Genomic DNA, 15,906 nt, shown 5'->3' with positions numbered 1-15,906 from the left:
CCCAATAAATCATAAACAGTGTCACAAATTGAGCCGTTTTCATTTCTGCCCTAACGTCACCTGAACAAGCCCCGCCCACAGACTCTGCTCTATTAGCATAGCTCCTCCCATAAGTGAGCTGTACACAATCCATCATGTTTTCAGTGCTGGAACAGCTACAGTGATGAGCTACAGTGATAATAAGAATGTCTCAGCTTCGTAAGCGTTCTGTTGTTGGCTGTAAGAATGAGCATAAGACTCTTCATGTGCTCCCGGCATCAGAGCCATTGAAGACGCATTGGAGTAGTTTGATTTTTGAAGGAAATGTGCCCCAAAAATACCTAAATTCGTATGTTTTTGTGCGAATCATTTTATACCAGACTGCTTTATGAATGAGGGTCAATACAAAGCAGGATTTGCTAAAAAATTGATTCTCAAGCATGGATCAATACCAGCTGTTCATGATCCAGCGTCATATCCAGAAAACATAAGTATCGCACTTTATATTTTGTGAATGTTTGCAAATCGCCTTTCTGAATGAGCTTATTAGCAGAGTCCATGGCTAATGCAGATAAAGTTACCATTATCTTTGATTGTATTCACGGAGACCAGAACTATGTTGCCATTTTTATTTTTAACCCGAAAACGCTTACTGTTTGGGTAATTCATAACTGCACCTTTATTGTGCACAATTGATTGCAAATTGATCACGCAATAAAACGGGTGCATTTATCGCAATGGCCGAATGTTGTTGAACCTTTTTCCATAAGACTCAACAACGCGAGGGAAAACTCTAACAGGGTCACTTTAATAGAAACACCTGCAGATCTGCTTCTTTCATGCAATCATTCAGCAACAGCACAATGCATAAAATCAATTAATGTTCACAGCAAACATTAGAATGAGGGAGAAAAAAATCATCTCAGTGCCTTTGTCAATAGCATTGTTGTTGGTGCACTGTCCATTTCCAGTGAGCCTGCATCAACTGTAGTTTCTGACAGGAGTGGAACACGATGTGATCTGCTGTTGTGGAATCTACTCAATGTTAGTCATATTGTGCATTCTGAGATGCTTCTCTGCTCACCCTGGTTGTAATGAGTGGTTATTTGACTTACCATAGCGTTCCTGGCAGCTCGGATCAGTCTGACCATTCTCCTCTGGCCTCTCTCATCAACAAAGCCCATAGAACTGTTCTCAGTGGAAATGAATGATCTGTGCTCTGTGAAGTGTGATGAATAGTTAAGTTGCTAAAACATGTTCACAGTACTAGTATTGCTGTACTATTTTAACCGTACACGAGTTGCAATATACTGGGGAAACTAATTTCCAGGGGTGACGGTGTAATCCGTTTAGCCTGTTTGTTAATTACAATCCCAATTCCAAAAAAGTTGGGACAGTATGGAAAATGCTAATAAAAACAAAGAGGAGTGATTTGTAAATGTACTTTGACTTGTTTTTAAAACAAACAGACAAACCAAAAAAGTATAAAGACAAGGTTGTGTCTTTATAATGGTAATGTTTTACCTAATCAACTGCATAGTTTTTTGAAGGTAAACATTTATTTTAAAATTGATGCACGCAACACGTTTCAAAAAAGTTGAGACTGGGGCAATTTAAGACTAATAGTGATGTGACAAGTTGAAATAAGAAGGTGATGTGAAACAGGTGAGGCAATAGTCTAATTATAATAAGTAATTATAGTATAAGGAGCCTCCAAAAAAATGCCTGATCCTTCAAGAGCCAGGATGGGTCGAGGTTCGCCAGTCTGCCAATAGATGCGTTAGTGAAAAATCCAACACTTTAAGAACGACATTCCCCAAAGACAGCTCGGTAGCAGCGTGAATCAAATTGGGCAAGTCACGTGACTTCAGCAAACGAGGCGTTGTTACGTCATTAGTGTTGCGAAACTCCATATGTAAAAATATAAATAAAGTGCATTGTTACAAACCATACCTGGACCTTAATATCATCCTTCTCCTTCTCCTGAGTTATAACATTACCCCTACATTTTGCTAGTGTTTTATAGGCAGCTTTAATGACAAACACGTGTGTGTGAGTGTGTGTGTGTGTGTGTGTGTGTGTGTGTAACTAACTAAAACACAGAATACAAGCACTAATATTTAATGATTTGTAAATGATATTGAAAACATTACACTGTTGTGAAGATATTTGTTTTGTAAAAGATGTCATTATGTTTGTGGATGTACTGGCAAAAAGATCGTAACAGTTGATATACAAGTACCATGAAAGTAAAGCATGAAACAGTTGCTATACAACTACCATTAAGTAGAGCAGAGATCAAAACCATTATAAAGGGACACACACATAAAACATGTCAGGAATACTGGGACACAGCTGGCACCGGACGACACCTATATACCATACAAAAACAAATAGGCATGAGTGTGAGGCAGGGCAGAAACCCAAAGGAAGAGATGATAATTACGCATCTTAGAATAGGTCATGCTGGATTAAATCTAGCATTAAACAGAATAGGAAAACACCCCACTGGACTCTGCACACACTGCAGTACACAAGAGACGGTAAAACACGTTCTGTTAGACTGCGAAAGATATGAGGAGGAAAGAACTAGGCTAGAGATGCAGATTGGAAAAGCAAAACATGACACTAGAGAACTTGCTGGGGAAAACATCTGGGAAAATGCACCGCCCCCTAATAAACCATTTAAAAAATACTGGGATAAGTGAGAGACTTTAGTAATCTAGTAAGAATATCTAGTATATAGTTATTTATCTCTTGATCTTCTTTTACTTACTTATTATTATTATTACTTGATTGATTGGTACCCTGTCCAGGGTGTACCCTGCCTTGTGCCACATGCTCCCTGGTATAGGCTCCAGGTTTCCACGTGACCCTGAAAAGGATAAGCTGTATAGAAGATGGATGGATGAATAGATTATTGTTACTTCTTTTTTCTCTCTCTCTCTCTCTTTTTTCTGCCAATCTCTTGCCCACGCTCCAGTCCATTAGGTGGCGGTGATGCACCTTAAGTTGGTTTGCCATCCGCCATTAAAACAAGCAGATATCTCGAAGCGTTTGTTTAATTTTAGTCCAAGAGTTAGGTTTTCGCGTCTCTTTAATTGCAGTTAATTCGGTTTTGTTTTCTTTCATCGTACAAGTTTGTTGCCCCATGTCGTTTACCACGCTGACTAGCTGACTTTGTATAGTTTCAGTTTGCAGCTAGAACAAGGGCCGAGTATGAAGGTGTTTGTGCATCAGCTCCGTGCATATGTAAACAGCTTGAACAAAACAGGAAACCATATTTACATGCCTGTTTGTTTGTTTTTTTAAAACGTGTAATGAAAATGAAGGTGTCAGGAGGGTTGCTCTTGAGGGTCTGTGGTGGTCTCCTCGTTATAAGTAGTGTTTTGTCGTTTGTTCAGTCTGAAGATGAAGAATGGATTGATCCGTATGACATGCTCAACTATGATCCAGCTTCAAAAAGCATGCGAAAACCTGCCGAGGTAAAAAACTTCGAGTCACTGCATGTTACTAAAACAAACAAAGCACAGGAGTTCGCTGTCTTTTGTTGAAACGCTTGTTTTTCTAGTCCTCCAGCTACAGTAATGTACCGACTAAAAGAAGGGAATACAGTCAGGAGTCATGTCAAGTGGCTCAGTGTCCAGAAGTGAAGGAATGCACTGATAAAGTCAACATGCTGCAAAGAGAAGTGAGTATTGTATGGGAAACATTCCTACGAGAGTTTAGTCTACATTGACATGATTGCTGCAGAATGTTAGCTGTACATTGTAGTGATGTGCCGTTCATGAACGATTCGTTCATTTTGAACGAGTCTTTAATATGACTCGGGAACAATGAGTCGTCTCAGAGAATGATTCGTTCATTTTTGACTGCGCATGCGCGCTAGCATCCCTGTAGGTTCTGTACAAGAAACAGAAATGTTTAGTTCACGTCTGGAGTCTTCGGGTTCGAGTCGTTCATTCATCACGTCACAGCCCCACTGCATTCAGTCTATGGGGAGGTTACGGGATGAACGAACGACTAGAACCCGGAGACTCGAGACGTGAACTAATCATTTCTGTTTCCGGGGAACAGACGTGACAAAAGAACGAACGACTCGGATTGGGAGGTGAGGTGAATTAACAGACTGCTTAGCCTGAAGACCCAGCTAAGCAATTCAATTTTATTTGTATAGCGCTTTTTTACAATAGACATTGTCTCAAAGCAGCTTTACAGAAATATCAACACGGTATATAGTTATTAAAAGTGCGAATTTATCCCAAGTGAGCAAGCCGGTGGCGACGGTGACAAGGAAAAACTCCCCAAGATGTTAAGAGGAAGAAACCTTGAGAGGAACCAGACTCAGAAGGGAACCCATCCTCATCTGGGTAACAACAGATAGTGTGAAAAAGTTTATTGTGGTTTTATATGAAGTCTGTTTGGCCTTAGAAGCAGCCGTACTCCCAGCAATCTGGAATTGGAGTAGAGTAGCGCTCTATCCAGAGGTAGGACATCCGAAACGGATCAGGCAGGTCCGGAGAGCAGAAAAGATCAGCATCTCTAGTATCTCCATAATTATTTACATAATTATTTCTAGTATCTCCACAATTAATTAATAATTTCTGTTTCCCATAATTTGGCCTTTGCTGCATTAGCGTATAGTTTTATTTCTTATTCCAAATGTGATCAACGTTTGCATGAGTACTAGATGTCTTGAGGAATTCAACATGTAACATTGTAACTATATTCTGCTGTAATGAACGAAGTGACTCGAAAAAAGATTTGTTCATTTTGCTGAACGAGATTCAAAGATCTGAGTCAGTAAAATGATCCGAGTCAGTAAAATGAGGACTAGTTCATTGTCATGTCAAGGAACAAGTTTGAGAACCGGTTAGAGATGTATTTTGTGGCACGGTGCAGTATCACGCTGGAAGTAGCCATTATAAAAGATGAGGAAATTTTGGTCGTAAAAAGAAGCACGTAAAATACTCAGCATTAGTACTCAGATAGTCTGTACGCAAAGTGAGCAGGGGAATAAAAAAAAAAAACCATTACCCTCACCATCACAATACCATCAGCAGGCAAACAAACACAGGTTGGGCCCATGGATTCATGCTGCTGTGGCCAAACACTGTCATAACAGAAACGTTTAACAGATTCATCAGGCCAGGTGATTTCCAATTAACTGTTCAGTTTTGGTGAGCCTGTTCCCACTCTATCCTCAGATTCTTGTTCTTGGGTGACATGAGCACAACACAATGCGGGCTTCTGCTATTGTGATCCATCTGCCTCGAGGTTCGACATATTGTGCATTCTGAGATGCTTTTCCGCTCGCTACGGTTGTATAATAATAAACTTTATTTTATAAAGCGCTTTTAAAAGCAGATTCTCAAAGCGCTTTACGCAAAATAAGCAGTACACAGAAAAATAAAACCATATAAAAGTTAATAAGAACAACAACAACGTTAATAATAATTATACAATAATCATAAAAAAGACATCAGCAGTCAAATGCAAGTTTAAAAAAGTGTGTCTTGAGTTGAGCTTTAAAAATGCCAAAAGTCTTGAGCTTCCATGAGTTCAGGAGGAAGAGAGGTCCAAAGTGAAGGAGCATAGACACAAAAAGCCCTGACACCCATAGATTTTAGGTGGGTTTGTGGAACAATTAATAAATTGCTCTGTGAGGGATTAATAAAAGGAGCGTTTATTAATCCCTTACACCGATTTGGGGTGTAAGGGATTAATAAACCAGGTAAGTAGTGCGGAGCCAAGCCATGTAGTGCCTTGTATGTCAACATCATGATCTTAAAATTGACACGGAACCTGACCGGGAGCCGATGTAAAGACTCCAAAACAGGAGTAATATGTACATTTCCTGGTTCCCGTCAGGATCCAGGCGGCAGAGTTTTGAACATATTGCAATTTGTTGATTGTGGATTGAACGGCTAAAACGGCTTTGCAGTAATCCAGCCAAGTGACAACAAATGAGTTTATCAGTTTTTCACCCACAGAGAAATTTAGCATTGGGTGCAGTCTAGCTATATTTCTGAGGTGAAAAAAGGATGCCTTCACAGTGCTGTGAACAAAAAAATCTAATCTAAGGCTGGTATCAAAAATTACACCAAGGTTCCTCATTTTACTTCGAGTCTTTAGAACAGAGCCATCAACAGAGACAGTGGACCAGCTTTGCGAATTTGATGACAGGAGCCTATAAGCGTAACTTCGGTTTTCCCACTGTTCAGGCACAGAAAGTTATTGTTCATCCATGTTTTTATCTCAGAAGTATATTCAGAAAGAAAACAAACATCAAGGTTTTCACCAGATTTTGAGTGAATGTAGATTTGCGTATCGTCAGCATAAAAGTGATAATGGAGGCTGAGCGATCGCAGCAGATACCCAAGTGGAGATAGATATATATTGAAGAGTAGAGGGCCTAAATCTGAACCCTGAGGAACACCAGTGAGCACAGAGCTAGTGTCAGACCTGTAGCCACCCATAGAAATAAACTGGGAACGGTCAGTAAAATAGGATTTAAACCAGTTTAAAACTGTCCCAGACACACCAAAGACACTTTCAAGGCATGTAAATAATAGACCATGATCCACAGTATCAAAAGCAGAAAGAATGGATGTAGCGCCAGAATCGGAGGCCATCAACAAGTCATTGTTAACTTTGACCAACGCAGTTTTAGTACTGTGAAATTTACAAAAACCTGACTGAAGGGGTTCAAAGAGGTTATTAATTTTAAGATGATTACATAGTTGAGAGGCAACAACACGCTCAAGTATTTTTTGCCAAAAATGGAAAATTTGAAATGGGACGAAAATTGTTAAAATCATCCATGGCAGCATTTTCTTTCTTTGGTACAGGTGTAACAGCAGCAGTCTTTAGTACCGCAGGAACGACCCCAGTCTCCAGTGAGTCATTTATAATGCTGAGGATAGTAGGGCACCAAACATCGAAGCAAGATTTAAATAGGTTTGTGGGAGTTGGATCCAGCAGGCAAGTGGTTGATCTCATACTGGATACCTCCCTTGTGAGAGCCTCAGAATCAAGCAGTAAGAAATGAGTGAAAGAAACACCAGTGAACCCAGAAGGATGAAGGAGTGAAGTGGCAGACTCAGGTGTGACAGGAATTTCTTTGCAAATATTATCAATCTTAGAATTAAAAAACTGAAGAAAAGAATCACATAGCTGCTGAGAAACAGGCAAAGTGGTAACAGCATTAACTTGAAGCAGTCTGTTTATGGTTTGGAACAAGTGATTGTTTACAATAGACTGAGAGAAGTCAGAGGATCTTTCAGACTCCATTAGTTCTCGATAATGTCTGTCAAACTTCATTCTCAGCATTGACAAGAAGTCAGCAAACTCTGACATAAAAGCTGCATGTGTCTTAGCCTGAGGTGGTTTATAGACTGTAGCGATGATGGTAGATATAGGAGCGGAAATACTCAAGACCAGGTATAGAGTGGTTAATTGACTTACTGTTGCTTTCCTGTCCGATTGAACCAATCTGGCCATTCTACTCTGATCTGTCTCAATTGAGGTTTTGTTTTCCACACCATTTTTGTGTAAACTCTAGATTGTGTGTGTGTGTGTGTGTGTGTGTGTGTGTGTGTGAAAATCCCAGCAGATCAGTAGTTTCTGAAATATTCAAACCAGCATCAACAAACGATGTCATGGTCATGACTGGTAGTGTAGTTAATCATATTTTCTCTTTGTAAACCTGTTCCAGATTGAAGAGATAAGAAGGAGGGAGACGTTTTCCTCGCAACAGCCAACATGTAATCCTGTGTTCAAGCGCTTCCTCGCGAAGCTTTTAAAGGAAATTGACAAACTTGGCTTGGTATGACAATAACATAAGCCACATGTGCCCTTCTCTTTACATTTCTGTGCCGCTCATTCTCTATTTGTTTGAACTTCTAGCCCACTGCTGTAACTGCTGAAAAGCACTATGATGCTGAGGTGAAACTTTCCAAGAAAAGGGTGATTGAAATCCAGAAGCTTGTGAGTGATGAGAGCAGCTGGAGGACCGGGGCTCTGGATGATGCTCTTAGTCAAATACTTATTAACTTTAAACACCATGACCCCGAGACCTGGAAATGGCGCTTTGAAGACACGTTTGGTGTGGAGCCTGACACTGTTATCAAGGTGAAAATTTATTGAAGACAGCTGAACATCACTGTTGCAACACCACTCTCACTCAGTGCTTGGGCTTTGTCGTTTGTTACCATTGTAATATATTTTTCAGTTCAGTTCAATTTTATTTGTATAGCGCTTTTAACAATGCACATTGTCTCAAAGCAACATTACAGAAATATATAAACACAGGATACAGATTGTAAGTGTGTGAATTTATCCCTATGGAGTTTGTTTATGCTCCTACTGGAACTTCCAGACAATAAGGCATTACAATCTAGCCTGGAGGTGACGAAAGCATGAACTAATATTTCTGCATCATGTAGTGACATTACCTATCTTAGCAATATTTCTGAGATGAAACAAGGCTAATCTAGTAATATTATCTACATGAGCATCATATTACTCACATGCTTTTTTTTTTTTAATACAGGTCTCTGTCATTGTCTTGATCATTGTGGTCATAATCTGCACTGAGATGTGGTCTCTGATGTCCTGGTTTGTCCAATTTAAGAGAATGCTTGCCATATGTTTCATCATCAGTCTAGTGTGGAACTGGTTCTATCTCTACAAGGTAATATTATATATTGATGCTTGATCAACAGTTTAGTTCAGTGATGCGTTTTAACGTCGTCAAATATGGAAACGTGATAACATTTGAAACCAAAATAGTTTCTAATGCATAACGATGCTATCAGTTAATGTTGTGAAACTACCCATGATGCCTACTACGTCGCTCAATAACGTGTTTTGTAATTGTCACGGTATTGCCTTTATATAGTCGTATCCCTAAGCCTTACTGATTTGTCTATAGTGGCTACAGCTTAGTGATTGTAGGAGTAACCATCGGCAATAATTCTTAAGCGTGTTTGTTTTTAATAGTTGTATATTGTATACAAAGTGTGATTGAAACTTTGTTTGCTAATTTCATGTGGATTTGACATTCTCTAGATTGCCTTTGCTGAACACCAGTCCAACATGGTGAAGATGGAGAATGTTAATGGTAAATGCACCGGAGTGAAGAAATTTGACTGGATGGATAATATCAAAGGTGAGTTGTTGGAGGTCAATCATTTATGCCACTTTCCATACATTTACGTAATGTTTTGTCTCTGAGTAGTGCTGATGCTCCTTCAAATTGAGAGGAACCATTTGAAGTGTTGTGTTTTGGGCATGCCCCCCGGTAGGCTCTGTGTATCAGGCACATCCCATTGGATGGAGACTCTGGGGCAGACCTAGGACCTGCTGAAGAAATTCTTATGGTTAGCTTAGAAATGTCTGGGGATCATCCAGAAGAAGCTGCAATCAATGTCTGGAGTTACAGAAGTCTGGACTGACCTCCTCAGTATTTACCTTTTGGTATTTACCTTTTATATTATTTCAGAGTGGTATCGGACCACGTTGACTCTTCAGGAGGATCCTTGTAAGAAATACTACGAGGCCCTGATTGTGAATCCAATCCTGCTAGTGTCTCCAATGAAGGTTCGTACTGTTTCACTGCTCTGCTCGTCAACTCATGAAAAATTGTCTTGGGCTTGCCTGACCTGTTTCATGGTTATCTTCACAGGCCATCACTATGACCATCGCCACCTTTTTTACAGACCCTCTGAAGCACATAGGACAAGGCATTAGCGAGTTTCTCAGGGCCTTACTGAAAGACCTGCCCTTTACGCTCCAGATACCTGTGCTTCTTTTAATCGGACTATCTGTCGTGGTATGAAATTATGAATGGTTTTAAATGGTGTTTAAGTGCTGAGTGTTTCCAGCAAATCCTAAAATTGTTTCATTATAATTTGACTGTACTACAAAATCCCACTTGTTTGGTATAGCGGTACAGTGGATATAAAAAGTCAAGTCAAATACAATAACCTGGTTGCACAAGTGTGCACACCCCTAAACTAATACTAAGTTGAAGCACCTTTAGATTTGATCAGGGGATTCAAACTTGTCTTGGCAATATTTCGCCATTCTTCTTTATAAAAGCATTCTAACTCTTGGCTGGGCATCTCCTGTGCACATCCCTCTTCAGGTCACCCCACAGATTATTGATTGGATTTATATCTGGACTAGCAGCCCACTGCTATCATGATTAATTTTCCAAATGAGATCTTTTTGATCTTTTACCCCTTTACAGGTATTTATTTACAGCAGTAGCCAAGCAGCTGTACATCATGCTTTTCTTAGGCCTCTGCGAGGTGGGCGTCAGGATCCTCCACCCAGCATTGCACAGCAGCCGGCTGCTCCTCCCATACGGGAGCGGGAGGAACATGGAGAAGAAGTAAGGTATCTGTTAGCAGGAGGTGATGCTAATCGCGCTGCACAGCCCAGACACCATATAAGACAAGAGGGCAACGAAGCCAACCGCATGGGTAACCGTAATTCCGAAGAGGAAAACAGGCCCGAAATTCGCCAGAGGGGACCCAACAGACCGAGAATACAGCAGCAGAGGGTGTATGTGGAAACCCTACGGAATGCAGACCGCTTTTACAGTGGGGATGAGACGGACACCCAGCAGGAAGCAGTAGCCGAGGATCTGGCTCAGCAGGTGGAGGAAGAACCTCTGACTCTCAGTAATAGCCCAAAGGAGGAACATGACTCATCTGCATCCAACACAGAAATGAAGCACACTCAACCTGCATCTAAGGAGCACAGTGCTAAAAGTGACACTAAAGATAACAAAACGTCAGGAAATACTGAAAGGAATGCGGTAAATATTATCTTAGCTGAGTAGTTTATTATTTTTTTTATAAATAGTAGTTTTTTAAAACCCCTTTGAATATTTGAATTGTGTAAATATTTTATGCATTTTTAGTTTAATCCTAAGTTGTTTGTTTATGTATTGTAGGTAGGTGATTCAGCAAGCGTAGGTAAAGCTGCATCCAAGAAAGAAGACCGTGTTGAAAATATTGGCACTCCAGTTCAGGAAACTCCAGTATGTAGTAATGCTTCTGCCCTTTGAAATGGCCTTTTTTCTTATTTTATTTTTTTAATCATTGTAAATTGATGTTTTTTTTAAAATAAATAATTTATAATTATTTCATGGTCAGCAAGTCCGTGAGAATCATTTGATTATTTTCAAGGAAGATTACGAAACACTTTTAGTGCAGCAAAAACATTTTTCACAAACGTTTTTACAGACTGAAGCCATATATATATATATATATATATATATATATATATATATATATATATATATATATATATATATATATATATATATATATAAATTTCCCACCAACCAAATATAATAAGACCGTTTCTACTGAATAGCTTGTAAGCTGTGTAGAGCATTTTTAATGGGTGGGGGGCAAGGCTGGGGCATGGTCTCAAAAGCGGGCGGCCACCAGTGCCAAAAATGATCACCGTGGAGGGAAAAACATGGCAAAATTTGATACACTATTCAAAAATGGTAAGCAGCAATTGCACTCTTGCACTATTCACTCTACTATGTATTGTGACATTTTTCACATCTTTGACATATGATACTATAACGTTTCACATGTTTATGATGTAAAATGGTATGAAATATTGACATTAAAATGCATAATATAATGTATGAAAAAGTATGACATCATAAGGTGCTATTTCTACCTGATCTAACCTTTAATTTTTTTTTTGTTGTTGGTGTAAGCTAATGTATTTAGATTGATTCAGTGATGTTTCATTTTTCACTTGAATAAATTCAATTAATTCATGTTACCACATGAAAGCACTTTTTTTTTTTTTTTTTTTTTTTTTGGTTTTTAAACAACTTTAAAAAAAAAAAAAAAAAAAGCAATAACTTTTTTTATTTTTTATTTATTTATTTTTTTATAAATATCCATCAAGTACAATTTCTGTGAAGCCAGTGTTTATTTCTTCCCTTCCCTTTTCACATAATATTCATCACGGATCCTAACAGACGTCTGGCTTATTCTTTCATTGATGAAGACCTATCCAACATAATTCAGTGATGTAACCCTTCACTTAGAGAGATTTTACTCAAATGAAAATACTTTCATCATCCTCATGTCAGTACACACACTTGTTTTGTCTCAGACCTAAAGGCTGCAACACACCACAAAGGCATACTGTTATAGTACTGACAGACACTGACAGAATAAATAAACACTGACGTTTACCATTTTTGCAGTTTGGCCATAACATCATTCAATATTTTTTTTTTTTTTTTAATTATTCAAATTTCAAGTACAAAATAAAAGTTGAGTTACAAAGAATGAATCTAGGCTGAACCTAGATTCTTCATCAAATTTAAAAAAAGAAAAAAAAAGTACTTCTAAATAGACTTTCCATGCATTTTCTTTTTCTTGCATGTGAGGGCTAACTGCTTAAAAGATAAAAAAATTGGACAGAAAATTGAATTCATGATAAAACTTCCCTCGGGTGTTATCAGTGTTTGCAGGACAGAGGCCTGTTTCACAAAAACTGTTTTGGTGGCTACCCGGATAAGTTTGAGTTTAGTATGAGCAAACTGGTTTTTCAGTCTAAACGAGGTGGATTGGATTTATGCGGGTTTCATCGCCATGGTAACTTGCACTACATAGCTAACCAGCTCTGGAGCAGGATTTATTCTGGGTCAGAAAACTCAAACGTTTGTAGCAGTGGCTTGGCTGTTTCTGGGAATCCTATGGAGCGTGGAGTGCAAATAATAAGGGCACTTCAAAGGAAAATTATTTTTAGGGACAGACACAATTCCCTGGCTTTTCCCTGATGACCATCTATACGAAAGATATGGATAACCTTACCTTAACCTTAATTAACCCGGTTTGGTTTTGTCAACTCCAAACTTGCTCTGCAACTTCTGAAAAAGGCTTAAGAGCAATAACATAGTATTAAACATGTAAAACATTTAGGCTATAGAACACGAGATTACTCTAGTTAGATGTCGCTAGCCAAGGGGAGGCACAACTAAGCTATCATTGTATAAGTTTAGCTGGCTAGAGTGCCATGCAAAGTATGTTAGGTGTCTTAGTGCTCTGTTCATATTGTATATAAAATACCAAAGATAAAATACAAATAAATCCCTGATGTAAAATTGATCCATTATAATTTGACTGTAGTGGAAAATCATCTTGTTTAGTACAGGACTATAACCAAAATACACGTTAATAAATCCATACACTTTTTTGAAATTGAAAATGAGGAAATCCCAATTGTCAGGGAACAGTTTTATGTCAGCTTTTCTGCCAACCCACTGTCTCATATCATTTTCAGATGAAATCTTTTTGATATTTTACCTCTTTCCAGGTATATATCTACAGTACTAGCCACTCAGTACTACAGAGCACTCAGTACTGCACAGCACTCTGTTCTTAGACCTCTGCAAGATGGGCATTGGGATCCTCCAACCGGCACTGCACAGCAGCCTGCCGCTCCTCTGAGGAAAACAGAGAAGAAGAAAGAGAACTGTTCGCAAGAAGTGTTGCTAACCATGCTGCACTGGCCAGACACTAAAAGTTACACTAAAGATCACAAAATGTCAGGAAATGCTGAAAGGAATGAGGTACATATAGTCATGTGAAAAAATTATATAATCATGTACTCGAACAAAACCACAAGGAAAATGAGCTTTTTCAATCATTTATTCAACAGAAATATCAATAGATGTGATATTCTTCTGTGGAAAAACTAAATACACCCTTGACCTCAGAAGCTACTGTAGTATTGCTCCCTTTAGCAGAAATAACTTTCTGTAGGCATTTTGCTTAATTCTCCTTGGTGGATTTGCTAGTGTGCTTGTTATCCTTATCCTGTTGAAAGGTCCACTTTCGGTCCGACTTCAACTTTCAGACAGATGATCTGACATTATATTCAAGCACTCTTTGATATGGTGCAGAGTTCATAGTTGAATCAGTGAATGCAAGCTGTCCAGTCCAGAGCACCACCGTGCCTCACAGTTGGTATGAGGTGCTTCTCCTGAAAAGCTGTCTTTGATCTGTGCCAAACATGTATGCTGTTACTGTGGCCGAACAATCTATCTATCTCTATCTTTGATTCATCTGTCCAGAGCACCTTATTCCAAAAGGCCTGGTCTTTGCCTATATGATCATTGGCGAACTGTAGTCTTGCAAAGGCTTTTTCCTGACACGCCTCCCATGCAGGTCAAATTTGTGCAATCTCTTTCTGATTGTAGAAGCACGCACTTTGACACCACCAGTTGCAAGACTTACTGGCAGATCCTGTGATGAAATTTTGGGGTTCTGGGAGACTTCTTTTTGCATCAGACGGTCTGCTCTTGGGCTGAATTTAGTGGGACGGACAGTCCTGGTTGTTTGAAATCTGCACCATTTGTAGATGATTTTCTTTACAGTGGAAGGATGTATTTCAAATCATTTGGAGATCTTTTTAAATCCGTTGCCAGACTCATAGGCATCCACAACCTTTTTTTTTTCCTGAAGGCCTTACAGAACTCTTTAGATCTTGGCATGATGACACCACACACCTCAATAACAAAGGGAACACCCGACACTAGATATGAGAGGGGTATAAATAAGACCGGTTCCACCTGCACTCCCTAAGCAGGTCCTCATCACCGGCACCCGATCTTCAACACCTGATTCTAATTTTATGGACTTGAAGGTGTGATAAATGTAGGGGTGTTACTTTTTCCTTGTGACTGATCAGTTTTTTGTTGATTTAAATTGTGAAAATTACTACAAAATGTCAATTTTATGTGTCATTTGATAGAGTACATCAACTTTATTAATACGCACTGTTTCAAAGAGGATCAAATGTTTGCTTGTCTGAATATGTCAAAAAAGCCAACAGTTTCCATGGGGTGTACTTATTTTTTTTACATGACTCTATTATGTTAGTTGAGTAGTTTTTTTTTCTCATGTTTTATTTCTGTACTGTATAATTTTTTATTTGTTTGCATAATTTATACATTTTCAGTTTAACCTTATTTGTTTGTTTGTTTGTTTGTTTATTGTAGGTACGAGATTCAGCAAGCTTCAGAGTAGATACAGCCAGGAAAGAAGGATTAGTTGAAATTATTGGTGCTCCAGTACAAAAAACCTTGCAGTATTGCTTCTCTCTTTGAAATTGTCCCTTTTCTTTTTTTCTTTTTATCATCTTTGTAACTTACATTTTTCTCTGATTAATAAATTTAAATACATTACTTTTCTGAGGAAATTATGAAGTTATTTAGTGTAGTTATTTAGTGTACTCTGCAGCTTTCGCTGGTTTCCCAATTAAACTAAGCAGGGTTGAGCCTTGTCAGTACCCGGATGGGACCTGGGGAAAACTATGATTGCTGCTGGAGGTGTTATTAGTGAGGCCAGCAGGGGGCACTCACCCCGTGGTCTATGTGAGTTCTAATGCCCCAGTATAGTGACGGGGACACTATACTGTAAAAACAACAACAGTCTTTCAGATGAGACGTTAAACCGAGGTCCTGACTCTCTGTGGTCAATAAAAATCCCAGGACACTTATCGTAAATGACTAGGAGTATAACCCCGGTGTCCTTGCAAAATTCCCCCACTGTTCTGGACTTTGAGTGTCCAGAAAAGCACTATATAAATGTAACTGTAAATCGTGAAAAACTGTTGAATGATGGACGTAAACAGAGTTTAAATAACGTAATCGCTTTACTCAAGAGAACTATATAGCAGCGTATGGTCATCACATGTGACTTCTGGTAACCACACCTTCCATATATATCCCGCCTTACACGGATGTCCTAACAATGTATATTCGTTAGGTATGTGCAACTGGAATATAACAAAGAACATTTAAGCCAATGTTCTACAAAACCTTTCTCTTACAGGTTGATGGAAACCAGCAGGTGAATTTTACAATTCATT

The 15,906-nt window shown here is 38.8% G+C and overlaps 1 protein-coding gene across 2 annotated transcripts; it reads left to right on the top strand.

Annotated features, from left to right (window-relative positions):
* The first annotated feature begins 2,976 nt into the window (after positions 1 to 2,976).
* Positions 2,977 to 15,220, top strand: clcc1 (chloride channel CLIC-like 1). 2 transcript variants are annotated; one of them, XR_006983160.2, is made up of 12 exons: positions 2,977 to 3,464; positions 3,551 to 3,670; positions 7,697 to 7,807; positions 7,888 to 8,112; positions 8,534 to 8,674; positions 9,052 to 9,151; positions 9,485 to 9,582; positions 9,668 to 9,814; positions 10,235 to 10,807; positions 10,946 to 11,032; positions 13,348 to 13,603; positions 15,035 to 15,220. XR_006983160.2 is itself a non-coding variant. In XM_047158180.2 (11 exons), exons 1-11 carry the CDS (start codon positions 3,300 to 3,302, stop codon positions 13,414 to 13,416), a joined length of 1,836 nt encoding a protein of 611 aa, XP_047014136.1. In that variant the 5' UTR covers positions 2,977 to 3,299; the 3' UTR covers positions 13,417 to 15,220. The 2 variants fall into 2 exon arrangements, 1 of the variants encoding a protein (XP_047014136.1); XM_047158180.2 differs by having other exon boundaries at positions 13,348 to 15,220.
* The last annotated feature ends 686 nt before the right edge of the window (positions 15,221 to 15,906 follow it).

The sequence above is a fragment of the Ictalurus punctatus genome, chromosome 10, assembly GCF_001660625.3.
Source record: "Ictalurus punctatus breed USDA103 chromosome 10, Coco_2.0, whole genome shotgun sequence".
Classification (NCBI taxonomy): Eukaryota; Metazoa; Chordata; class Actinopteri; order Siluriformes; family Ictaluridae; genus Ictalurus; species Ictalurus punctatus.
The sequence above is the reverse complement of the archived record's forward strand: the minus strand, read 5'-3'. Positions and strand labels throughout refer to the sequence as shown.

Coding starts and splice junctions, on each gene's coding strand:
- clcc1 (XM_047158180.2), top strand. CDS start 3,300: ATGAAAATGAAGGTGTCAGGAGGGTTGCTCTTGAGGGTCTGTGGTGGT. Junction 3,465..3,550: donor GCATGCGAAAACCTGCCGAG/GTAAAAAACTTC, acceptor TTGTTTTTCTAG/TCCTCCAGCTACAGTAATGT. Junction 7,808..7,887: donor AAATTGACAAACTTGGCTTG/GTATGACAATAA, acceptor TTGAACTTCTAG/CCCACTGCTGTAACTGCTGA.